A 25272-nucleotide genomic window follows, 5' to 3' on the forward strand; every position below is an offset into this window, starting at 1 on the left:
TAAGGTACCTCCTGGGCTCAACATGTAAATTATGCCTCTCATGTCCGCTTCACCTCCCACTCCTCCAACGCCACGTCTCACATGTTCTGCCCTTAATGATCCATTGATAACAATGCAATCAGAGGTGGAAAACTCCTAGTCCTACCACATGTCTGTACCAACCATTCATTCTAATTAGCACAACTCTTCAGCTAGGTAGAGCAGCTAATTGATGAGATCAGTGCTAAGTGCACAGAACCGATACATGATCAGACTTTTACTCACTAAAGCTGGAATTTTCCACCTCTGAAAGCAATTCAACAGTTTAGGCCTACAAAGTACTTTGTTCTCAGCACATAGTAGGAGGCAACATTATGCGGCAGTCATATCATGGAGATTTTATGTACACACAGAGTACGCTCCATTTAACAGAAGAAAAGAAGAAACAGTTCTCACTGTGTGTGGAGATAATAGGCTGATTGACTCATATGCCCAGTCAGGCAGACAATTTGTTTTCAGCAGACAATTTGTTTTCAGCAGTTCCTTCCAGTCCAGCGGTTTCGGGGCTGTCCTTGGCAGATGCCTTTGCATAAATACCCAACATCCTGTCTGCCCGTCAGTCCTGACGGAGATTTCCATGCCCTCAGGTGTCTTCTCATACCCAAGGAATTGCTTCAGACAGCACTAATAGGCTGCATTCAACCTAATTGAAGAGTCCAGTCTCAACAGGAGGTAGTCATCTTTCACAGTAGACAAGGACACGGTATCAAAAGGAGTCTTCTCTCGGAGTAGACCGTCCCGATAGGATACAATCCGTTTTCAAAGTGGACTTACTAGGATCCAGTCTCAAGAGGAGGCACACTGTTTTCAGAACAGACAAGAACATCTGCAGGGTTGTGTGTGTGTGTGTGTGTGTGAGGACAATAGACGGACATACAGCCATGTCGTTGTCAGGAGACGTGTGTGTGGTGACGGGAGCTTGCGGATTCCTGGGGCAGCACCTGGTGAAGCTACTCCTGGAGGAGGAGAAGCTGGCTGAGATCCGACTGCTGGACAGGAGCGTCCAACCGGAACTCATACAGGACCTGGAAGGTAAACTGCCTCTGTTCTGGGGGGTAGATTCTATTGTGAAAGCTCATAAACAATGCTCATATTTGTGTCCTGAAGACTGTGTGTTTGTTAGATGTGTTTAGATGTTCCTGTAAGTACATTTGTGTGTGTGTGTGTGTGTGTGTGTGTGTGTGTGTGTGTGTGTGTGTCTGTGTGCGTGCGTGCGTGCGTGCGTGCGTGTGAGTCATCATGAGTTACCTTGCTAGGACTCAAGATCTCATTTTAAAAATGAAAAAATATATATATATTTTTGAAACTTTGGTTTCAATGTGCATGCATATACATACTATAGCCTAGCTCCTTAAAAGTAGCTGGAGTAAGAGTGCTCATCTCCAACACTCCATCCTGATTTAAAGGACATGACCTCTTCCAAGTGCCCTTAATTTGGAGAGTTCATTCAGAACTTTCACATTCCTGATCTCTATCGATGGCTGAAAGGAGATTGGCTAGTTGCCGAGTGTGGCCTTAATGACTCATTCTGTCAACTGGCACACTAAGCCTGGCCACTCCCACAGGTGTTGGGAAATGGCATGAATCGGGGGTTTCGAGGCTTCAACTGGGTCACCAGCTGGAGGAAACACATTAGGTTATACCTGAATTAATGGTGTAGAACAGAAAAAAAACATGTGAAAATATGCTTTTCTATGAAGATGTCATTCAACAAAAGTTTCATGTTGATATATATAGCATGGTTGTTAGAAAGAGATGCTAATTTAGAGTGACTATACCAGTCCCAAAGTATACGGTTTATTCCTTAAGTTCCATAAGTGGTTAAGTGTACATTCTGAACAGAAGCTCCTGTGCGTCTCTCATCTCTTGACTCTGAGCCTTATTTGTATTCTGGCTATTTACAGCCTGCTGTTTTCCCTATAGGTCCGTGTCCAGCTTACATTTACATCTTGCTCCTCTAGGAAAGATACTACAACTGAACATACATTATGATCAATCTCACATGGACTGGATTAATAGATTGGATTATCTAGTTGATTAATGACTAACCAATGTGTGAATGCCTTCAGGTAAAAGGGGTGAGACGACAGTGAGCGTGTTTGAGGGAGACATCAGGGACGCTGATCTCCTGAGGAGAGCCTGTCGGGGCGCATCCATCGTTTTCCACACGGTCTCCCTCATCGACGTCATAGGAGCACTGAAGTACAGTGAACTCCACGGGGTCAATGTCAAAGGTACTGCAGCACAAGTGCCAGATATTTCCACAGGCAACATCTGGAAAGCTAGGGAATGCAATAACTGCCAGCACCAGACCACGAAATCACATGAAAACATGAAACTTGTTCTCTGAGCAATTTGTATCGCCAAGATATAAAGCAGTTTTTATGTTCATTTATTATTTTTTTAGTGCCAACTGTGTTTTTTTTATCCCACTAATTCTAGAGCACTTTTCTTTATGGCTACTTTTCAATACTGCGGAGAGCGTCATGGTTAGTCTTGTCAATCTCTCGTCTCAGGGACCCAGATGCTTCTGGAAGCGTGCGTCCAGGAGAACGTCTGCTCGCTCATCTACACGAGCAGCATCGAGGTGGCCGGCCCCAACCCCCGCGGCGACCCCGTGGTCAACGGCGACGAGGACACGCCGTACTCCGCCTGCCTGAGGTTCCCCTACAGCCGCACCAAGAAGGAGGCCGAGGACCTGTGCCTCCGCGCCCAGGGCGAGGTGCTCCGCAACGGGGGCCGCCTGGCCACCTGCGCCCTGCGGCCCATGTACATCTACGGCGCCGGCTGCCGCTTCACGCTGGGCCACATGCGCGACGGCATCCGCAACGGCCACGTGCTCCTGCGGGCGTCGCCGCGCCGCGCGCTCGTCAACCCCGTCTACGTGGGCAACGTGGCCGCCGCGCACCTCCAGGCCGCCCGGGCGCTCCGCGACCCGCGCACGAGGGCGGCGGTCGGCGGGAACGTGTACTACGTGGCGGACGACACGCCGCCGGTCAGCTACTCGGACTTCAACCACGCCGTGCTGGCGCCGCTGGGATTCGGGATCCAGGAGCGGCCGGCGCTCCCGTTCCCCGTGCTCTACGTCGTCTGCTTCCTGATGGAGATGCTGCAGACGGTCCTCCGCCCCTTCGTGCAGTTCGCTCCGCCCCTGAACAGGCAGCTGCTGACCATGCTGTACACGCCCTTCTCGTTCTCCTACCAGAAGGCCAAGAGGGATTTGGGGTACACACCCCGATATAGTTGGGAGGAGGCGCGCAAGACCACCACTGATTGGCTGGCCTTAATGCTGGCCAAGGAGAGAGCCCAAGTCAAAGCCAAATGATTTCTAGATGGTAGAAAGGAAATGAGGGAGTCTGAGTGGGTAGAAAACATTTTCTGATAGATTTCACTGAAAGGAGTTACCCTGGTAAAACCACACTCATTCGCTTTGTGAAGAGAGTCTGGCCTTTCATTATTGGGGATTGACGTTTCCAACTCTAGCATCAGGCCGGCGTAGACTTTGTGTTAACTTTGGTTAGGCCGGATCAATGATTTCAATCACATGATCAACCTATCACATTTCCTAACATTACTTCCTATTTTGCCTAAACTTAATAAATCGACAATAAACTGCATCAACAGTCCTCGGCAGTCCGGCTGTAGGCCTAGATATATTTACACATTCTTCTGACTGCAATTTTTATGTGTTGCTACTACCATTCACCACAGCCATTTCCTTTTTTGAAAAAAGTCGACCCCTCCCATCGCTGGTTGGGCTTGTCTCCCTGGTGTGTAAGGGGAACATATTGTCATATTGTCATATTGTCGTGAGCCAGGCTAGTAGTAAATCACTGAGATGGCCATGGCTGGAAAGGAGTGGACTGTAGGTTCTTCTCTAAACCTCAACATTCACTTGAAAACAAAGTGTAATTTTACAAAATGTGATTTTATTCTATGATTCTATTGTAAGACTTTTATTTTGAATGCTATTGAATATTATTTTAAGAGGATGTGTTGATAATAAACCAATTTGCAATAATTTACACATTTTGTCTAGACTTTTCATTCAACAAATTCTATAGCATCCCACTTGACTGACAGAAATATATGTTTTTGGAAGTGAAAGGGACCATAGTGATGATTTGCAATACAATTGTTCACACAATCTGTAAAGATAATTGTTTGTTGTCTTTAGTGTATGGTTGCATTTTATGGAAATTTATGCTACAGGAACACCACTACAACATCAACATCTTATCACCAAAATCTTTCGTTTCATTATTGCAGACTCCCTGTTGACTCTTGGTGACATCTTGTCTATACAACGAGGTCCAACGAGAACCACAAGGTTCTCGTTGGACGAGGACCTGAGGACCTGTACTAAAACACCTGTACTACCTGAGGACCTGTACTAAAACACCTGTACTAAAACACTGAAGTTTCTCCCATTTTCCATTGCCTTTATTTACAATAGCAAACAAAAAAGTACATTTCGGTGGCACTTCCCTGTACTGTACAAGGTTTGCTAGTTGGTTTTTCAGAACAACCAGCTTCAAAGACCTGCACTAAAGTACCCTTTGATTTTCTTTGGCCTTTTGGAAACATTACAGCCGAAAAGTACGTGTCAGTGGTTACTTTCCTGTTCTGTGTGAGGTAGGCAGCTTTGAAGTGGCCTCATACTTCAGATGTCTGACACGTCTGCTTCCTTTTGTTTTCAAATTTGTCATGAGCCATTACAGTCCTTCTTGCGAGTTTTGGCTCGCATAATCTCCTCTTAACCCAATTCCAATTACACAAATGCTCACAAATAATCCTTTCTCACAAACACACACACACACACACACACACACACAAATATAACTCTAATCATACAGTATGTCGCACCAATTGCTGCACCCATGATGCAGTTTCCGTACATTGGCCTATGGGACAGCTGTTCTAAGGGTCACTGGGACGAGAGCGGTACTGGGACAAAAGTCCAGCTGCTGAGAACAAACAAACAGTCTTTCAGAGCCAGTGAGCGCACAAGCAGCCAGCTGCATCAAGCAAAATGGCGCTCGCCTGTCTGTAGCTGTTTCCTAGCCACCACAGGGTCTGTCTCCGGGGAATGGGATGGATATGTGACTGTCTGACTGTCTCCTAAGGGTGGATATGTGAAGTTTTTTTCTTCTTCTTTTCACCAGAGGAAAGAGATGTTTTGTTAGGAGATGTTTTGAGTGAGATCTGTAGACCATACCTACCTTCATGTGGATGTTGCTTTCACTTGCAGTGCCAGGGATTGTGTAATTTTCTACTGCTTCCACTGACTGCAAAATCCAACGCTAAGGAGATTTTCTTTAGAGTGTTTCAGCCATTTTTTCTTGTTTTCCAAGAAGAGGACAGGAGGTGACATTTGCTGACTTCTGGACTATTACATTTTTATGGGGAAAGGAATGCCTCCAAAGACTAATATTTGTTAATTCAACATTTCTGTTATTCAGTCTAAAGTATTTTAATCAGTTTTATTTCTTTCTGAGAATGGCCTGGGAACACAACACATCTACAGCTTTTATTGGATTCCTGTTGGTCTGTGTCCTCTCGGTGAATGGTAAGTACCGACAGATAGCAACTTCAGACTGCCAGACATAATTATCTTAACTGCAAAAGCTGTAAACACATTTTCAGATAAGCTGACCAAATTTAGGAAGACTCTTACAGTTGTTACTGTAAAATGTGTCAGTGTGGGCAACAACTCGTGGTATGGTGTTAGCCGCCAGTCCCAAATAAAAGTGGAACAGTTAGGGCAGGAAAAGAGTTGAGGTTTATGGTAAATTCTTATTTGGCCCCTGCTAATAGATTAGCCCTCTTGTCTGGGAAGTGAACTACCCACGCAGGGCTGTGCACACAGTTACTGTATTTGTACGGTTCACCAAACTGCCTCTGACTGTGAGCAAGAGTCTACCCACCTCACACCTCACAGTCAGCAAGGATACTTTCTGCGAATTGGTCAAGCAACTATCCAAAGGGTGTTACTTACGCATTTCCTTTTTAGCAGTTGAGTAATAAATTACAGTTTAAGAGCATATGTGGACACATCATTATGCATCAAAACCTATTTTGTTACAAACTACAAATACTGGCTCATTAAATGTAACAAAATAAAACACAAAATACTGATGTGAAAAATGCATTTAATTAAATTACTTATTAAAGTAATTAGTCACTTAAAAATACAAAAACACCCACACAATAATCATGGTAAACCAACTTTTAAAAGGCATTTACAAGGCATATTGAAAACGTATCCCCAGAAGACAAAAATAGTATTTTCTGATTGGCAGGGGATTGTTGATTCTGTACATTGGGGCTCCTGAAGTGGATTTGGTTATAAAATGTAATCAGCGTCCCATATCAATGTAAAAGATGATTGCACTGACAACAAGGAGGCTTCACAGCACTGGAATCAACTCGAACAAAGCAAACCACCCAAAATCATGTTCTGTAACCAATGAAAGTAGTACAACAAATTGAACACGTTGGCCTCTTTTTACTGAACTGTATTTCCCTTTTTGTGTTATAAATACATGCATAATGCCTACATACAGTGCATCCAGGAAGTATTCAGAACCTTTCAGGTTTTCTACATTTTGTTCTACATTGGGTCCTTGGTTACCTGTCTGTCCAGGGCCCTTCGTCCTGGAAAACTCAGTTTGGCTGAGCGGCCAGATGGAATACTGTTGGTTGTTCCAAACTTTTCCATTTGAGAATGATGGAAGCTACTGTGCTCTTGGCCACTTTCAATGCTGCTGCAGTATTATTGTTTGTATCCTTCCCCAGATTTGTGTCTCCACACAACCCTGTCTCACAGGTCTATGGACAATTCTCTCGACCTCTTGGCTTGGTTTTCACTCTGACATACACTATCAACTGTGAGACCTTATATAAAGAGATGTCTGCCTCACCTAATAATTAAGGCAGAAGTGGACTCCAGTCAAGTTGTAAAAGCATCTCAAGGACCATTGATAGAAGTAGATGCACCAGAGCTCAATTGCAAGTGTCATAACAAAGAGTCTGAATACTTATGTAAACGAAATATGTCAGCCTTTTTTACAAATTCACAAAACACTCCAAATACTTGCTTTTTTGTGGTGTGCTGGAGTATTGAAAAAATATAATCCATTTTAAGATGAGTATGAAACATAAAAAAATGTGAAAAACTTGAAAGGGTCTGAATATTTTCACTGTACATGACTGGCAACATGGGGGATAAACAAAATAATATTCTGTAAGGTTTACATAAGATTTACAGAATTAGTTAACATGGTGGAGAAAACTCTTCAATGGGGAGGTCTTTGCCTCTGATCCTTCATTAATTCCGCATACCAGGACACCTCTGCGGATGTTATCCTTTACATAAATCCTCATGCCAAATCCATTTTGTTTTTGTAATACTATCCTGTAGTGAGAACGACCTTCAGCTAATAGGTACTTAAGGTCATGGGGTCACAGGTAGGATAAAATAGAAAAGACAGAAGTCTTTACATCCCATGTTGTCCTTACAGAAGAGTGACAAAGTTGACCATTTTGGCTCCCTCAACCAACTTTTCTGCTATTTTTTTTTTACAACTTCAGACATGTTCACAGGGGATTATAAAAGAGAAAGAGTTGGATCTAACACTACTGCGAGAAAAATGGGTTTACACTTCATGCTGTCACATGGACAGATCGCTATTTAGGTCAACTTGACAGCTGAATATAGGGAAATGCAAGGGATATCACCAAGCACCCTCCCTATTCTTATTCTTATTGTTGCCTAGGCAACAAGAAACAGCACAAACCAAGTGCAAAATCTTGGCCTTTGGATCCTGAATATGATAAGCATAGCCTACTATCATGATTATAGTACAGTATAATGCAAATGTTACCTTATTTGAGAAAACAGGTTTAGAGTATTTATAGTACTCATTTCAAGTATTTGAAATACTTAAAATAGGAAGGGACTGACCTGTGTCTCTCCCTCATCATCAGTCCACAGCAGGATACAGCATGCCATCTATATAGGCTGTTAACAATGGCACCTCCCAACACCGTTTACTTACCTTATAAAAGAATCACAAGAAGAACTAGAAATGCAATTCCAAGGAATTACCAGTGCATGAAAATGCAAAAAAATGTATATATGGCTACTAAGGTGTAGCTAGGGTAAACATGGTGGTTGCATAGTTTAAAGAGAGTTGATAGTGTTAAGGTAGACATTTTAAAGCTTAAACATTCCTGTTCTAACTTAACTAGTAATTTCTAACAGGTATTCTAAAATGTTAACTATGCTAACAATGCAAACCAGGTTGATAAGTTAACTTAGCTGATGATTTCTAGCAGTAATGCTAAAAATGCTAACTATGCTAACATTGCTAACTATGTTAACAATGCTAACCACATTGATTAGCTAACTTAGCTAATCATTTTAGCAGTTGTGCTAAAAATGCTAACTATGCTAACAATGCTAACTATGCTAACAATGCTAACCAGGTTGATTAGCTAACTTAGCTAATCATTTTTAGCAATTATGCTAACAATGCTAACCATGCTAACAATGCTAACTTGCTAGTGAGGACTTTTATTTTGAAACAGTAGTTGCTAGGGTATCCATGGTGCCCACTATCAGGAATAAAGAAGTTACTGTAGTATAATCATGTTGGTTGCTATGGAAACTGTCAAAAACGCTTAGTTTTAATGGTTGCTATGTTGGTTGCTAGGTACATGGAGGTTTCATTTAGTTGACTGGAGGCATAGTTGATGATAACTGACAGTTGGAATGGTTGAACAGTTAAATAGTTGAGTAGTTTCAGTGGTTAAATGATTTAATAGTGTATTATTGCAGTGAGGACTTTTATTTTGAAACAGTTGTGGAAAGAGGAAACAGTTAACAGGATATGTAGTCTTCACAGAGAGATTGTATGCTTAAAGCCTGAGAGAGAGAGGGCTGCTGCAGGTGGGGCTGGCCACCTGGCATAAGATTCTAATTGCTCAACGACCCGATTGTGATGTCATAGAGGCCAATGTTAAGTCTATGGGGAAATTTTGAATAGTTTTTATTTAATAGTTCAAAAAGTATAAAAGTTACAAAGTTGAAAAGTCATAGCAACCCGATCCATTAGAATACCTACGTTACAAAATTTGAATGAAGTTTCTAAGTTAAACGGTTGAAGAGAAATTGCGGTTAGAAAAAGTGGTAAGCGGAATAATAATAACTATAAGAAGCCTAGGAAGAACAGTACAGTGCATTTGCATGCACTGTAATTACTGTGCCAGTGAAAATGGCAATTTATTTCTTCACAGAGAGGAAAACAAAGTGCTCTTTGTTTAAGATTTCTGTACTCCATCAGTGCTAGCTTACCTCGGCGCTAATCCAGTCCCAAGCAAAATAACTTTAATGTGGGCCTACTTACATCAAATATTTTGTTGTGTCGTCAAAACAAATGAAAATTAAGCACCCTATTATGAAGAAAAATTGCTAATGATGAATGAAAAATAATAATCCTGCACAAGAAGAACTGCACTATTTTTATCAAGCTTCTGTTGTTGATATTTGTCCTCCCATCCAGCAGGTGGCACTGAAGCACCCAAACTTGAATGTGACGACCTAAACAACACCACCTGGCTGGATTACAGGCAGGGGAATTTGCAGGTGCAGTACCTGCTGCTCACGCGCAACAACACCGACTGCGCCAGCCTGTTTACGCTCGACTCGCTGAATGAAACGCACTCCACCACAAGCTTCAACACCTCCCTCCCCACCAAAGTCATCATTCATGGGTTCAGGTGAGAATGAGCAGGGAGCCGTCTGCCTGAGGCTTGCCTGAAAGCTGTGTGTGTGTGTGTGTGTGTGTGTGTGTGGTGTGTGTGTGTGTGTGTGTGTGTGTGTGTGTGTGTGGTGTGTGTGTGTGTGTGTGTGTGTGTGTGTGTGTGTGTGTGTGTGTGTGTGTGTGTGTGTGTGTGTGTGTGTGTGTGAGCGTGTGTGCGTGTGTGCGTGTGTGCGTGTGTGCGTGCGTGCGTGCGTGTGCGTGCGTGCGTGCGTGCGTGCGTGCGTGAGTGTGTGTCAGTGCAGAGTGGGGTGTTTGAGAATAGTGTGACACACACAGAGACATTAATTCTCTGTTAGGGGGTTTCAGGTCTTGTTTGTGTTCTGTGTCTCCTCTTTCAGGTTCCGGGCACATTTGCATAACCTTGCTCTCGTCAGTGCTTTTCTTTTGAGTTATTTGTGTCCAAGTTAACCAATCTCTCCATCTTTTTCCATGTCTGTTCCTCCTCTCTCTTTTTTCTCTCTCGTTCTTTCTATACCTCTCCCCTCTCCTCTTTCTTCCTTTCTCTCTGTCTGTTTTCTCTCTCCTTCACTCCCCACCCTTTTTATCTCTGCCTTTCTCTGTCTCACGCCCCCTCTTTGCCCTTTCTCCCTCTTCTCTCTCTCTTCTCTTCTCTCTCTCTCTCTCTCTCTCTCTCTCTCTCTCTCTCTCTCTCTCTCTCTCTCTCTCTCTCTCTCTCTCTCTCTCTCTCTCTCTCTCTCTCTCTCTCTCTCTCTCTCTCTCTCTCTCTCTCAGGGCCCTGGGCAGTAAGCCATCCTGGGTGAGTTCCCTGGCGCAGGCCTTGCTCAGGGTTGAGGATGCGAATGTTCTGGTGGTGGACTGGATTGACAGCGCGTCCTTTGCCTACAACCGGGTCGTGGAGAGCTACAAGGATGTTGCCATCGAGATCTCAGTTCTGATCAACCATCTCAAAGTAAGACCATTACCCGCTCTGATAATAAAAACATGGAACATAATAGAATTCAAGATACAAGATATTATTCGGAAATGTCTCTGCAGTATACTTGCTATAGTTGTTTTGATGGTTGTTCTGCATGTTTGTTGTTTGTTTAACGTGTTTGTTGTTTTGTGTGCTTGTCCCGTTCTCTAAGAACCACGGGAGCACGCTGGAGTCCTTCCACTTCATCGGCGTGAGTCTTGGAGCCCACGTGGCAGGATTTGTAGGAACGCTGTTTGATGGAAAACTGGGGAGAATTACAGGTATCCACAATTATAGACTATCTGTATTTATAAAGTTACTGTATGCCCAGGATGTTATTTTATTGGTGTGATAATTGTCTTCTGAGATTTTGACTCTCATCTGTCATTGTAAATCAGAATCAGAGTTGCCTTTGTTGGTGAGGTTTGCGTAAACAAACAAGGAATTTGATTCCGGTTCTTTGCTCTCAAAGTACAGCACTCAAACAAATAAGAACAGAACAGAACACTATAGCAAATTCATCACTGTTCAAATGCAGTATACTGAGTCAATCCACACATTTGCATTTAATATGGTGTATAGGATCATGTCTCAAGTTCTACACTGACCAGAAGTTGTTGGTTTGAGCTGGTGCCTGGAACTGTCACCAGCTTTACTCAGGCATCCCGACAACATTCTGAGTAGCAACAACATGGAGAGATCGCAGATAAAGGCTGTGTCCAATTGTCAAGGGTGCACGCTGGATAGTACCGTGCTTTCCAGCGTCTCACTTAGCTTGCTCCTCAGTATGCGTCCCTACAGTACATTTGGACAGCACAAACTAGTTGGCGTCACCTGACGGGGAGGGGTGTGTGTTGCTTGACGATTTGCATGACCTGTGGAGCTTGACCTGCGCTGCGCAATGGATTATGGGATATCTGAGGCCAAAAAAGATGCATCGATGCACGCTTGGAAATCACGCCAAACGAAGTACCCATCTAGTGAGAGCGCTTGACTTTTCGGACAGTCTATTCTGACGTAACTTCCGGAAAATGCACACTGCCCAGCGTGTGTACTTATGATTCAGACACAGCCATGGTCTGCTGAATCCCTCAGACGTCTTTTTTCATCAAATAAAAATATGAAACACAGTATAATGCATGAGAATATCCTTGCTTAAATTGTCGAATTTACCTTGCGCAATGAAAATGAAATGTTTTACAACAGTTCACACTACGTTGTTATGTCAGTCCAGATTTTTGACACTATCAGCACTTTATGGGAACTGATGTCATGGCCTTGCTAATCGCTAATGATGTGCGTAAGATGGCGCGCTGAAATGAAGATTTATTTTTGGTGCAAATCACCCATCACTTATCGGCCTCCAACTGTGACACATTAGCCTTGTGACAGACTGGCTGTGTGCCTGTGTGGCCATGCCAAGCTGCCCACTCATTACCATTGACTGAGTGGAGACCTTTGGCCTTCACTGGTCCGAACAGGCCGCTGAGTGTCCGAAACAAGGACAAACACTCATCCAGACAATGAGGGCCACTACAGATCAAAAGACTCACATACACACACACAGGCCCTCTTCAGCCCTGTATGTGAGTTGTTTATGTGTGTGTGTGCATGGGGCGTTGAGTAGTGGGTGGGTGTGTTTGGATGAGTAAGCGTGTGTGCGTGTGTGTGTGTGTGTGTGTGTGTGTGTGTGTGTGTGTGTGTGTGTGTGAATGAGGCTTTCGAAAAGAGAGCAAACAACAGCTGTATATTGACAACTTGGAGAGGGGGTACAGGCTGCGGGGGAGTACAAGGAGGCGAGACCTACCAAAACAACCGTATTGCTTCTTCCCCCATGCCAGACTGCCCTCGCCACACACAAGTGGCTCAGATGCCTTGCCAAGTTATTGTTCCCTTATAAAATACGCCAGCACTGAACAGCACAGAATAACAACCGAATAACAATTAACATTCTGTTTACAGTCTGCCAATTTGTGACCCAAAAGATCATAAAAAAAGCCCTCCTATAGAAATACTATACATTTATTGTACATATAAATGATATGCTGTATGTACTAATATACATGTTTCTGTAGAGCGATACAAGCCAATAAGTGCCCTGTTCCCACTGCATCTCTGATAGGTCTGGACCCAGCTGGGCCTCTGTTTAAAGGGAAGGATGTGTACGACCGACTAGACCCCTCAGATGCCCTGTTTGTTGAAGCCATCCACACAGACTCGGACTGTAAGAAAAACTAACCAGTTTCATCCACATCTTAACTGCATCAACTGCATCTAAATGCTCAAGTTTGTTGTAAATCTTAACATATGCCACTGCTTCATTAGTTCCAGTTCATTGCCTTGTTTTTGGCAAAAATCAATCTTTAGTCAGTCATTAATTATGTTGTTTTATAACTAACTACTGATACTTATAATGAGTTTGAAGCGTGTTTATTAACACAGTAACACCTAACGTCTGATGAACTGAAATTGCACCCACGTGGTAGATTTCGGAATCTCCATCCCAGTTGGGCATGTTGACTTCTTCCTAAATGGGGGTATGGACCAGACAGGATGTGCTCGCTCAAGGTTCAAATCAAGTAAGTGCGATACACAGTCGTTTACTGTTTCACTGTATAGCTGTGTAAGTGTAGACTAGTGCAGTTTGGAATGTGGCATTCTGTGCCTAAATTCTCAGGACTGAGTTTTTAATCATTTGAACTGAATAGAAATTCAACTTCCTGACTTCTGGAATTGTTATTCTTTTGTTTTACAGTGGAAGTCTCAAATTCATTCGTGGTATAAATGATAACTCAACTGATTCTTAGTTCTTACCTTCTTGTCTGCCTGAGAAAACATGTACGTTGTCAGTTCTTATTTATTTCCCAGTGTATGGCTATGTGATCTGTGACCACATGAGGGCGCTACATGTCTACATCAGCGCACTGAATGGCTCATGCGCCCTCGTGGGCTTCCCCTGCTCCACTTATGACAACTTCCTACTAGGAAACTGCTTTGATTGCCAGAGCACTTTTGGCGGGACCTGTCCACGAATTGGTAATGAAATTCTTTGAGGATTAAAAAAAAATGTTGTCTTGAATACTGTTATATATTCGTTTGTTAGAACTGTAAACTCTGTGAAAATAGGCTGGGCTGTAAAACAAGTAGGTCAGTATATGGACATTATAAATTATGGACAAAAAACTTTCCAGATTAGGCCCCTTATCCACACACTCATCAACACCATTAGTAAGCCCCTGGCCATCTGGGCATGCTCACCACCACCCTCCCGTCATTGATTTAGATCTATGTGGTCTAATAATTCATTTGCAGAAGTAATTTAATTTCTTACAGCAGAGTAGGCTATAGTATAGAGGAGTGGATGGTCAGGACAATCTATTGTAGACCCCATATGCCAATTACGCAGGAGTGAGATGCTAATTAGGGTATTAAGCACAATTTAACACCCTCTCATCCAGTATTGTCTTACACAGTCATCACATACATAATACATACTCTCACTCTAATAAAGTAAATGAGCAAAACCTCACCTCAGACTCCGCTCAAGGTCCTTTTTCCATTCCTCCCATGTCTGAGAGTGGTCCGTAGTCAAGTGTGTGGACCAGAGTCAGTCAGTCTGGCCTGCTAGCTGCTTATCTGTGAGGGTGGAGATACAGTGTCAAACTGATAGGGTTTCTCAGCCTAATGCGCCCCAAAGGCCTTTGATCTCTGTGTGCATTATGTGTATTTGTCTGTGCACATACATTTGTGTGAGTAGGCTATGTTTGGATGCGTGTGTGTGTGCGTGTGTGTGTGCGTGTGTGTGTGTGTGTGTGTGGGCTTCACTCTGCAGGCTTGCAGGAGAACAGTGGACTGACCGTACACCCTCTCCCCAATCAGCAGAAGGTCTATCTCCTGACCACCTCTTCTCCTCCATTCTGTGGTGTGTACCTGTGTGTGTGTGTGTGTGTGTGTGTGTGTCTGTGTCTGTGTCTGTGTCTGTGTCTGTGTCTGTGTCTGTGTCTGTGTGTGTGTGTGTGTGTGTGTGTGTGTGTGTGTGTGTGTGTATGTGTACCTGTGTGTGTGTGTGTGTGTGTCTGTATGTATGTGTGTGTGTGTGTGTGTGTGTGTGTGTGTGTTCTCAACGTCTGAGTAACATTAATCCCCCATTGATCTCTCGCCACATCACTTCTCACAGTGATTGACAGCTCAATCCCCTGTTGGTAAATTGGGTCGTTCTTAGGGCATCTGCTAAGGTGGGGAACCTAGTGTTGCTAATATATAATATACCAATAGTATTGCCAATATACAGTAGCACTAGTATTGCTAATATACAATAGCACTAGTATTGCTAATATACAATAGCATAGTATTACTAACATTCACTGTCATTGTTCAGAAAAAGCAAGTAAGTGTGTAGCACCTGGCACTGAGGAAACCACATTCACCTTATATTTTTAGCATCTCTAAATTAAGATATTCTTTTTTTTCCAACAAATGTTTTCAATCCCAGCTATTCGACTTTTGACAACCAGAAAAATAAAAAAAAATGTGCATCCTGTTTTACGTTATCACTTTCCTTCTGCATTTCGCTGATACGGATTTATAGATTTAACGAGGGAAATAGTGAGGGACAGTTTTGTTTGATCTGACTCCCACCTGCTCCCCCTGTCTGGGCCGTAGCGCATCACATCCTGGTGGAGGTGGAGGTGTCTCCGCTGAGCAAAAGTGCCGAGCTGCAGGTGGCCCTGAGGACCGTCGGAGGACCTGAGACGATAAACTCCTTCAAGCTGTGAGTTTGGGGTCACCATCATCATCATCGTATAACCCCTTACTGGCAGGCTGTGCCAGGCACATAATTGAAGTGTTTCATTCAAGCAGTGTAGAAATAAAAAAAGAAATGGTTATTAAACCAGAAGATTGGTTATTTATTTATTTTTCAAATTATACACACTGTCTGGTGTAGCCAGTTGATTATAGTGGAAGCTTATGTGGCAGACGTTTTGTGAATTGAATGCTTCTGTTACGTGTACTGTAGCCTGCCTGTCTGCTGGCAAATATGAGGTATGGTAAATGGGTGTAAATTCACTGAGGTCTCGGTCAAATTAAATATTTCTAAAAGCTCCTGAATTCCTTATATATGTGTGTATGTGTGTGTGTGTGTGTGTGTGTGTGTTGTTGCGCCGAAACGGTCTATAACTGTGAAACTGTTTGCACCGGGGATGTGTTTCAGCCACACTAAGGAGAATGCGTACAGGCGTTTGTTTGGCCACCCGGAGGTCCTGTGCCGAGTGGACTCCATCATGCTGAAGAGCACGGGCGCACGCTTCATCAGACAGGGGGACATGCACGTGGTGTCTGTGTGCATCTCCGAGTTCCCCTTCAAAAGGTGGGTAGTACATAGTGAAGTACACACACACACACACACACACACACACACACACACACACATACACACACACACACTCATACTGATCCACCACTTGTCTTGTCCTGTTTCTTCTAGGGACAGAAAACCACTGTGTGTAACGAACATCAACTTGGACAGATTTGTGTCATGGACGCATGAGTTTGTACAAGTGTGTGAGAGTTAGTGAGCCACAAAGACACCTCACACAGTAGTGTTAGAAACACCCAATGACAGACTCACATAGACACACACATTATTCATAAGAATATATACACGCACAGAGTAGTGGTATAAACACTAAAATGCACACTCACTCAGGAACACACACACACACACTCAAACACACTCACACATACAAACACTTGCTGGAGCGTTTGCAACTCACAAACTCGGGTATTATTCACTGATCATTGCCTTAACACTGGGAATTTAAAAAAAAGTCTTTGTCTGCAAATAGCACCCGGCATTGCTTTGAACTTCGCCAATTTACAAGGAAAAGCTGGGTCATACGCTACATGCACTCATTATGCAATCCTCAAAGCAGAGCTACAAAGAGGAAAACACACTCACCCACATACACAGAGGCACACACACACACACACACACACACACACACACACACACACATAAACAGAGAGACAGAGAGACAGACTCTCTCTGTGACAGGGTGTTCCGAGTTTTGCCCACAAGATTTCATTTCTCCTCACAGACAAGGAGCTGCCATTGATGTCATTCATTTTTACAACAAATTAGGGTAGCATGCCACTAATGCTAACTCAACCAAATCCTCTTCTTCTGCTTCAGCATACAGTATATTTCAATGTGCATTTTTTTTTAGAGATTCCATCATGCTTTGTTATTATGTATTCATCATCGTTGGAAGTGGACAATGAAGAGCATGACAAAACAGTTTGGTCATTTCTGTAAATGTTTTAATATTTGAATGCAGAAGGCTTGATGTTGGAGGCTCAGAATTTGTATCTTTAAAAAGAGCTTCATTGAGACATCGGTTTGGCCCCAAGGGGAAAAAATACATTTTTACATCGTCTCCATAATAGACAGAACTGTCATTTTGGAAGAAGAAAAACAAAAAAAACACACTTTTCCACATTTAGTCATAAACTCTGCATTTTACGTGCTACGTTATGATGTCTGTTGTTCAGACTATTTGAACATCCTGAATTGCCAACAGGCATTAACTGTCACATTCGGAATTGTGGAAGTCCAGACCGTAGCAAAAACATGTGTTTACTTAGTGGTTCACAGTCCTTTAATTCTATCATTTGTTTAGACACAACTTACATCAAGCAAACCCTTCCCATTCCCTATGTCATTCAAGCATAAAACGTGTGAACTTTGTAATGTGGAATCATCATATGCATATTAACACAACATCTAAAGACAAAAGAGAAAACTCAACAAACAAAATGTCTAAGTGACATGAGAAAGACAGAGTGAAAGTATGTGTCTGTGTCTTTTAATTGTCATCATCAGAATAAATCCTGTACCGTGGCTTTGTGATTCTTTCATAGACATTGTCTTTAGGTTTGGCACCCAAGGTTCCCTCTCAGGGAGTAGTGAGGAAAAAGAACCGGGAAAAATAAAACAAGTTAAAGGAACAGTCCACAATTCCAATGAAAGTTTGTAGCCTACATTTTTGAGCTCAGCAGCCAATCAAATTTCACCTTCTACCTTATGTTGATTGGCTGGAATGGTACAATCTCAGCCACTCCAGTTTCTTTCTGGACAGTGTATAGACACCAGTTGTTTGTTTGTTTTTATAGCACAAATAACAAACATCTGGAGGATTATGAGGTGTGACTGTGAATCTTCTGTAGTTTACAAACAGTGTTTTAGATTAGAATTGTGGACTGTAACTTTGCAAAAGCGAGACAGAAATGGGGGAAAAGCATTGAATGACAGACAGAAAAGAATACTGGAGCAGAACATAAGGCCCTGTGTTAAAATGTGTCTTGGCTAATCAGATCAAAAGTGGACAACTGAAACCCATCATGTATTTACACATGTGTCCATGACTAGGTGTTAGGCTGTCCTCTTGAGATCTGATCGCCCAAGACCCATTTTAAAACCGAGTGTAAAAAGAGGCTACGTCACTCAGGCGAAGGCAAATAGAGAGACAGAGTATGACCACCCGAGGGCATTGTGTGGAACTTAGGACCCCCCCCCCACCCCCGCCCGGGCCATGGTACGGTCCATGTGCTGGGTGAAACCACTGTCACAGCTTGGGGGTGTCAGTGGGTGCCAGGGGAGCCCGACCCCTCTGGTAGCGCTGCGGTGGGCCTGCAGAAGTGTCTCCCTCTGTGGGGAAAACAGAAGGTCGGACTCAGAAACACACAGTTTATAAAAAGGAAGCTACACATACGGCTGTTAATGCAACAGGCACACTGTCCAAACCATTTCAGAAGTCAGCTAGTTCCATACAGAGTCATGTTATTGCAGGCACCAAGGCCATAGGAGACTGTTTGACATTTCGGGGACAACCCAAATTCATTATTATGAGAAGGGCATGCATAACATATATGGTAATGGTATTCGGAGCATGAGCACGGAGACATATACAAATGTAAGACGGCACTCGTATATAAACATAAACAAAAAAGAGAGAAGAGACGAGAGTCGTGTGGAGGTCTGGTGCCATGTTCTGGCTGGCAGCAGGTGAGATATTGCCCCATTTGACCCATATCTATCAGAACTCTCATTCCACTGCAAACCGCATCTGAAGGTCAGCACAGAGTCTAATGACAGAGGAACCCTCCTCGCTGCAGCTGTCGTGGCATCAGACACTCACACCGTGCACACACACACACACACACACACACACTTATAGGCTTACACTCATACACATCACTAACCTCTCAACAACCCAACCTCTCTCTGCAATCCAGCCATTCGAAACATGACTCCCCTCCTTTTCCCAGCATGCTCTCACACACATTTACCGATAGACACACACACACACACACACCATGGACAAGGGCATGTTTCAGGGGGCTGTTTTGCTAGGCTGGATTAATGCTCTGCTTCCCAGGATGTTCCCTGTGCTTCCAGACCTTTAATCCAGCCACAAACAGGCACAAACACCCACACCAGCAACTGGACAAACACACACACACGGTTCTAAACACACTTAAGCAACTGCACAAACACAATCACACACTCAAAATAAATATTACTGAATTGAAACTTACACTCTTACCACACATATATAGAAATATATAAATACGCAAAACATAAATAATAAGTCCTGAGCTGAAATCAACACCCATACCCCTCTCACTCTCACTCACACACCCTCATTCACTAAAGCCCATTTGTCTACCTACCCAACCTATCTATAATGAAAGTCATTTTGTGATAATCTTTATCATTTAGCACAAAACTTTATTTCGAATTTTATATCTAGGAACTAGTCCTCATGTTTTTGAAGCCGCACACACACACATACACCACAGAAGGACATTTACCAAACACACTTCGTACATATATGACGATATTTAATAGAAAATGTCCATGAGCGACTTGAATATTGAGATAAGAAAACTCTGCCTTGGACTCATTACATTAAAAATGCCAAACAAGTCTTTCCACATGTGTCTTTTACAGCCATGTTATACAATGTGTGTGAACAAAAACCAAATGGGTCGGGATGATAACACAGCAGCTCAGAAACGACAGCATCCACACCCACAACACAACACACCACACCTCCCTCTCTCTGTTAGTCCTGTGGGTGCCAGAAAGGTGTTAAATTAGTAAGGATGTGCCACGTCAAACAAGCACCCCTTTCGCCCGATGCCATCCCCTGCCCCACCATCGAAAAAGAAACACCCCACACCTGCACCTCACTACATGTCCTACACACTCCAACCCCCCCCCCCCACCACCACCACCCCCCAACGCCCGCACATGAGTACTTACATGAGCCCTAAGAAGTGGCCTCGTGTGTTAGATCCAGCAACCTCTCCCTCAAAAAGAACATAAAAAAAACGAAAAAACAAAAAAAAACTCCCTCTACTTCAAATAATCCCTTTCACTCCCATAATCCATTAGCGAGCCAGCAATGTCAGCGAAGTCCTCCAGGACCAGGCTGGTGGAGTCCTCACCGGAGGGCAGCTCCGTGTCCGACGGGCAGGACTGCTGCCGTGCGGACGGGCCCAGCGCCGGCGCCCTTTCGCCTCGTGCCGGGGCGCCGCTCTCCGACTTGGGCCTCTGGGTGTCTGGCAAGGGGTCCACGGTCACTATGGCCTGGTCGCCATGGCTGCCGACGGCCGGCGGGGCCGAGCTGGTGCTGCCGCCGCCGCCCTCGCTGGACTGGGTGGAGGGGGCGAGGACGTGGTAGAGGCTGGGCAGGCGGATGTCGAGGCGCACGCCGCTCTTGGCGAAGAGCTTGTCGTTGAGCGAGTAGAGCTTGTCGGCGATGTCGTTGCCCAGCATGACCGAGAAGAGGCGCGCAACGTAGCGCTCCCGCGACAGCAGCAGGTACAGGCGCCGCCGGCGCCACGAGATGTAGCGGCAGTCCTCCTCCGCCGTCAAGGTCACCTGGGGTCAAAGAGGGCAGTGGAGGTCATGGGTCTCAAGCATGTCAGATCAGACTACAAAGGCATAAAGGATAATAGGAATATAAGAATTACACCAAACACTACAGTATATGCACATCAATTAAAGTTGAAAATGAAAGGACTGTGTGAAAGAGTAAAGAGAAAACGTAGAGTATACTACTGGCAGTTCTAGGGTTAATGCTTAGAACACTGGCCATAAAAAGAGACACTTGGCTATCTCAGTGTCGTGAACCAGATCTGTGTACCTGAAGAATTTCATTATGTAACAAGAATGGCGTGACACAATTTAATATGGAAAATTACCTCTCAGTCTTTTTTTCACTCAGATGAGGAGTGCTAAAAAATGATGATTGAACATGTTTGGAATGATGTTCAACTTTAAAGTGACCGAAGAGTGTTTGGCTGTTTTCATGAAGCCTAGACCGATGTAAGCCTGGATCAGACTAAAAGCAGGCTCATTATTCAATAGGTACCTGAAAGTTCCCCTCCTCAGTCGGCCTCAGTGACTCCCACTCGGGCGAGTCCAGAAACTGATGAGGGAAGATGTAGTGCAGGAATTGACCTTCTAGAGACACGCGGATCCTGAGGACACACAAGGGAGAGTAGACAGAGAGGAGAGTAACAAATTACCTCCACAATAATAGAGTTACCCATGCGTAGGAATCGCATTAGTGCTTCTACACAAATGATGGTGATCCATCCCAGTACAAAGACATCTGAAAGGCATGTATAACTTGCTAACTATACATTTATTATCTCTGTCTAATAGATAGAACACCAAAATGTAGTGTATAAGATAGTATACAGAAACTATAGAAACTATACCATATATACACACTATGCCCTATTATATATATTGTTAACATAGTAAATAAAAGTGTACCACTGAAACTCTTTGGTGTTTTAAACTAAACGTTTTAAAATGAAAACAGATAGAGTGGGCGTATCCTCAGGCCTCCTGAAACTGCTGATAATAAGATGACTGTGCCCTGTGCCCACACAAGAGCAACACAATGTCAGATATAATCCTATGCCATATGGCAGTCTAATCAGTGGATAATACCCTGGTGTATCTGAATATTCATAGAGAGGCCTTCTGGCTTGCTAACTTCAGGAGGAAACTGCTATGAGCCGTAAAAGTAATTGGCATGAGCAGCCAGTCATAGTAGGTTAATGCCACATTAGCTCCTGAGAATACAGCCGTATGTGTTTTCTGTAACCCAGTGGAATCTCTCTGAAGACCCTCTGGCATTCTTTCCACTCCCGCAGTGTGGGAAACACAATGGCTGATGGGAAACTCACATCCAGGGAACAGTGGAAATTCATTTTGTTTGAAACACATCCCATTTATTATTCCCAGTGACAAATAAAGGCCTGGAAGAATGTCCTGAGGGCTTTTGGAAAAACATTATCTTGGCAATAAACCATGCAGTACAGTAAGTTTGAGTGAGCAATCAAATACTTTTGATTGCATGCACAATCATTTTTCACTGATCTTAATCATAGACTGAATTGTAAATTACCGTGAAATCTCTTTTCACATGCCAAATAAACCGCCCTCACAGGTCACACGAAGTAAACTTTTATGAGTTCAACCCCGTAGTTACCCGCTTATCTCATCGTGCCAACTCGACTGCAAACTCCTCAGCCAAATGCCCTGACACCAGAGAGGCAGTCCTACTCTGCAAGGGGAGTTGGGAAAGGCAGCTCATAGGCACGCTCACTGACTGGTTTACAACCTGCGACTGCATGGATGTATTTCAACCTGCCATATCCTGTTTCCATTGGCCTGCTGGGAGTCCCTCTGAAGTTTTGCTTTTCAATGGCGCCATTTTAGATTTGGCTAATGACATACAAAACATGTCACTCAGAATATGTTTAAATAGGAGTGCACTCCCTTTATTTGAGATGAGCAGAATCTAGGACATTTCTGTGCATCTCTTACCAATTTTACAGCCATTATAAAGTGGGCAATGAGGTATGTTAAAGGTATATTTGACTAGATTGAAATGGTGCACAGCACACACACACACACACACAAACAAACATCACAAAATGCATGAATGCAAACCTTTGACCTTTATTATCTGACTGCATAAATGCTCAATCTCTCTGAAACCCCTTTTCAATAAAAAACAAACAAACAAAAAAAAACACCCCACTGGTCACTCACCTCCCCGTGAGCAGGAAGGAGAGCTGGTCGATGGGCGTCTTGCCCTCCACGGCGTACGTCTCCTCGGCGGCCAGCGCCAGCACCTTGCTCTCGCAGGCGGCCGTGATCTCCTTGAACACCTGCACGGGCACGCCCAGCGGCGCGTACACGGCCTGGTAGAGCGTCGCCAGCTCCCCGTCGCGCAGGCCGTCGCGCAGCAGCCGCACCACCAGGTGGACGATCTGGCAGAGGCACGCCGCCACCAGCAGGACGTTCCACACGAACACGTCCAGGCCGCAGACGGTCAGGAAGCCCCAGAGGGAGAGGCAGACGTGCGCCGGCACCAGCAGGCTGAAGATGTAGAGGGCGCCGTACGCCGTGCTGCCCCCCATGTAGCCCAGGATGAGCACCGTGTTGCCCAGCTGGTAGAGGGCGCCCTCCGTGTTGTTGGTGAAGCCGGTGCATGGCTCGGCGTTGAGCACCGAGCCGAGACCGGTGGAGTTGTCCCAGCTCATGTCTCTGTGTGTGTGTCGGTGGGTGTGTTTGTTTGTGTTTTTGTGTTTGTCCACGCTTTAGTTTACTCTGGTGATCACTCTCAGATATCCAAAGTAGATATAAAGCTGATATACAATAAAAAGCTGTCAAGCTGTCAGCAGACCAAAAGACTTTGTCCTCCGAATTCTTCAGTCGATTCTTCAGTGAAACATCTCCGACATGTCAGCAATGTCGACAGATCGTTCCCATTGGTTCTGTTCTGACTTCCTGTTCATTTACAGCGCTCATTTATTCCCACGACAACTCCTTGTCGAATTTCCCCAAGCAGAAAATCCCCCTTTGACAAGTCGCCGCGACGCACTGGAATCGTCTTCATACTAGGCGTCCTTCCATCTCTTTCCCACACCCTCCTGCACTCTCGCCGATACCTCACCCACAAACCTCCTGCTCCCCTCTTCACACAAAGTGAAGTGAGTGGTCTTGGTCACTGAGAGAGGGAAAGGTATGATAGAGGGGGAAAGAGAGCAGAGCGACAGAGAGGGAGAGAGGGAAAGACGGAGGGAGAGAGAGAGAGAGAGGGGGGGGGCCTACAAGGATAACCATGTTTGGAATTGAAACCTAAGGAGAAGAGAGCCACCGACAGAAAGCAGACCACTTACTTAACATAACAGCATAGAGACCATGATAACAGGGTGGCAGGGAGCAACGGAGCAGACCACAACCTCCAGGAAAAGTCGCACCACCTCTTGGCAAGGCTGCCTCTCGGCAAGAGTTTTTCTACAGCAACAACGGACACTTTGGTTCAAGTCAACAACGCCACAATGTGCTCGGCAACGCAGCGCTGGGGTAGAGGAGGTGGTTGTAGGAGGGGGGTGAGGGGACATATTTGAGATACTAAAATAGATGGAATTACAGGGGAGGTCGCATTTCACAGATGACTGCCACGCACTGTAACCCCAGCCAAAAGCGCATCAACCGTACCTCCAGACAAACCACATTTTCTCATACCTGGCATGGGGAGAGAGGCATGCCATAGCTATAAAATCCTGCATAAAATCTTAATTTTTCCACTCACACGGAACACCTCGCATTAAAACATGGAGTCTAATGTCCCATCACCATCTTGAACTGGTGTTAAAGAGTGCCCCCTGCAGAATCCCTTTGAACTAGCCTTGACAGTGGTATGCATAGGACAACAAGTTTAGACAGTTTGTCATCATTGCATGACTAGAGTTCTCAGAATTGACCACTTATGGGTTGTGGTGCACACTGAAATAGTGATTAAAAGCCATTTAAAATGGACGTCTAAAAGGACAAGCTGGGGGTTTTTTTTCAGTCAAGGCAAGGACAATCAGATAACTTTAATCTTAGAAAACACTATTTATTCCTGACAGTTAATACAAAATGTTGTAATGGAGTTCCACCATCAATCCCACACACGTAAACCCTAAAATGAGACTTTAAGAGATACTCATCAGTTAGCACTTAATCTAGCCAAACGGTCGGTCAAACACACAGTCGAACAGAGTGTGTGTGTGTGTGTGGGTGTCAAGGCTGATTGAGTAGCCAGTGACTCACATGGCTATCCTGTGTGTACAGTCACAGTGCAGGCACCTCCCACTGAGGATAAGCAGTAAAGGTTACTCTGCAGAGCCCTCCGGTGCAGCATCTCAGCCATACAAGGCACTGAGCCAGAGAGAGAGAGAGAGAGAGAGAGACAGAGAGAGAGAGAGAGAGAGAGAAAGAGCCAGAGAGAGAGACATGCACACATAAAGAGCTAGAACTCACCCTTGCTAAAGCCTCAGATTTACACTGCCCTGGAAATACAGAACCATGGAATGTCAGTTTTGCACTTTACTTTAATTATCTAAATT

General features: G+C 44.3%; 3 protein-coding genes across 5 annotated transcripts; 2 read left to right on the forward strand and 1 right to left on the reverse strand.

Annotated features, from left to right (window-relative positions):
• The first annotated feature begins 299 nt into the window (after positions 1-299).
• On the forward strand, positions 300-4058 carry hsd3b1 (hydroxy-delta-5-steroid dehydrogenase, 3 beta- and steroid delta-isomerase 1). Its single transcript, XM_062534469.1, has 3 exons — positions 300-1071; positions 2109-2273; positions 2556-4058. The coding sequence occupies exons 1-3, from the start codon at positions 921-923 to the stop codon at positions 3362-3364; spliced, it is 1125 nt and encodes a 374-aa protein (XP_062390453.1). The 5' UTR covers positions 300-920; the 3' UTR covers positions 3365-4058.
• Positions 4059-5033: 975 nt separating this feature from the next.
• On the forward strand, positions 5034-17683 carry pla1a (phospholipase A1 member A). 3 transcript variants are annotated; one of them, XM_062534471.1, is made up of 11 exons: positions 5034-5608; positions 9606-9822; positions 10599-10776; positions 10955-11063; positions 12905-13006; positions 13269-13361; positions 13633-13818; positions 14615-14704; positions 15445-15553; positions 15995-16150; positions 16268-17683. In XM_062534471.1, exons 1-11 carry the CDS (start codon positions 5539-5541, stop codon positions 16353-16355), a joined length of 1398 nt encoding a protein of 465 aa, XP_062390455.1. In that variant the 5' UTR covers positions 5034-5538; the 3' UTR covers positions 16356-17683. The 3 variants fall into 3 exon arrangements, with proteins under 3 accessions (XP_062390455.1, XP_062390457.1, XP_062390456.1); XM_062534473.1 differs by having other exon boundaries at positions 13651-13818; XM_062534472.1 differs by having other exon boundaries at positions 9609-9822.
• popdc2 (popeye domain containing 2) lies at positions 17082-23890 on the reverse strand. The gene is made up of 4 exons (XM_062534474.1): positions 22925-23890; positions 21225-21333; positions 20111-20731; positions 17082-18490 (listed from the first exon to the last, which is right to left on the reverse strand). The coding sequence occupies exons 1-3, from the start codon at positions 23416-23418 to the stop codon at positions 20204-20206; spliced, it is 1131 nt and encodes a 376-aa protein (XP_062390458.1). The 5' UTR covers positions 23419-23890; the 3' UTR covers positions 17082-18490; positions 20111-20203.
• Between the last annotated feature and the right edge of the window lie 1382 nt (positions 23891-25272).

Source organism: Sardina pilchardus, chromosome 4, assembly GCF_963854185.1.
Source record: "Sardina pilchardus chromosome 4, fSarPil1.1, whole genome shotgun sequence".
Lineage (NCBI taxonomy): Eukaryota > Metazoa > Chordata > Actinopteri > Clupeiformes > Clupeidae > Sardina > Sardina pilchardus.

Excerpts from the sequence above, each read along its gene's own strand:
- hsd3b1 (XM_062534469.1), top strand. The coding sequence starts at position 921 with ATGTCGTTGTCAGGAGACGTGTGTGTGGTGACGGGAGCTTGCGGATTC. Across the intron at positions 1,072-2,108 it reads ACTCATACAGGACCTGGAAG|GTAAAAGGGGTGAGACGACA; the intron begins GTAAACTGCCTC and ends GAATGCCTTCAG. Across the intron at positions 2,274-2,555 it reads CCACGGGGTCAATGTCAAAG|GGACCCAGATGCTTCTGGAA; the intron begins GTACTGCAGCAC and ends CTCTCGTCTCAG.
- pla1a (XM_062534471.1), top strand. The coding sequence starts at position 5,539 with ATGGCCTGGGAACACAACACATCTACAGCTTTTATTGGATTCCTGTTG. Across the intron at positions 13,362-13,632 it reads TCGCTCAAGGTTCAAATCAA|TTCTTATTTATTTCCCAGTG; the intron begins GTAAGTGCGATA and ends GTACGTTGTCAG. Across the intron at positions 13,819-14,614 it reads CGGGACCTGTCCACGAATTG|GCTTGCAGGAGAACAGTGGA; the intron begins GTAATGAAATTC and ends TTCACTCTGCAG.
- popdc2 (XM_062534474.1), bottom strand. The coding sequence starts at position 23,418 with ATGAGCTGGGACAACTCCACCGGTCTCGGCTCGGTGCTCAACGCCGAG. Across the intron at positions 21,334-22,924 it reads TCCTTCCTGCTCACGGGGAG|GATCCGCGTGTCTCTAGAAG; the intron begins GTGAGTGACCAG and ends GTGTGTCCTCAG. Across the intron at positions 20,732-21,224 it reads CTGAGGAGGGGAACTTTCAG|GTGACCTTGACGGCGGAGGA; the intron begins GTACCTATTGAA and ends CTTTGACCCCAG.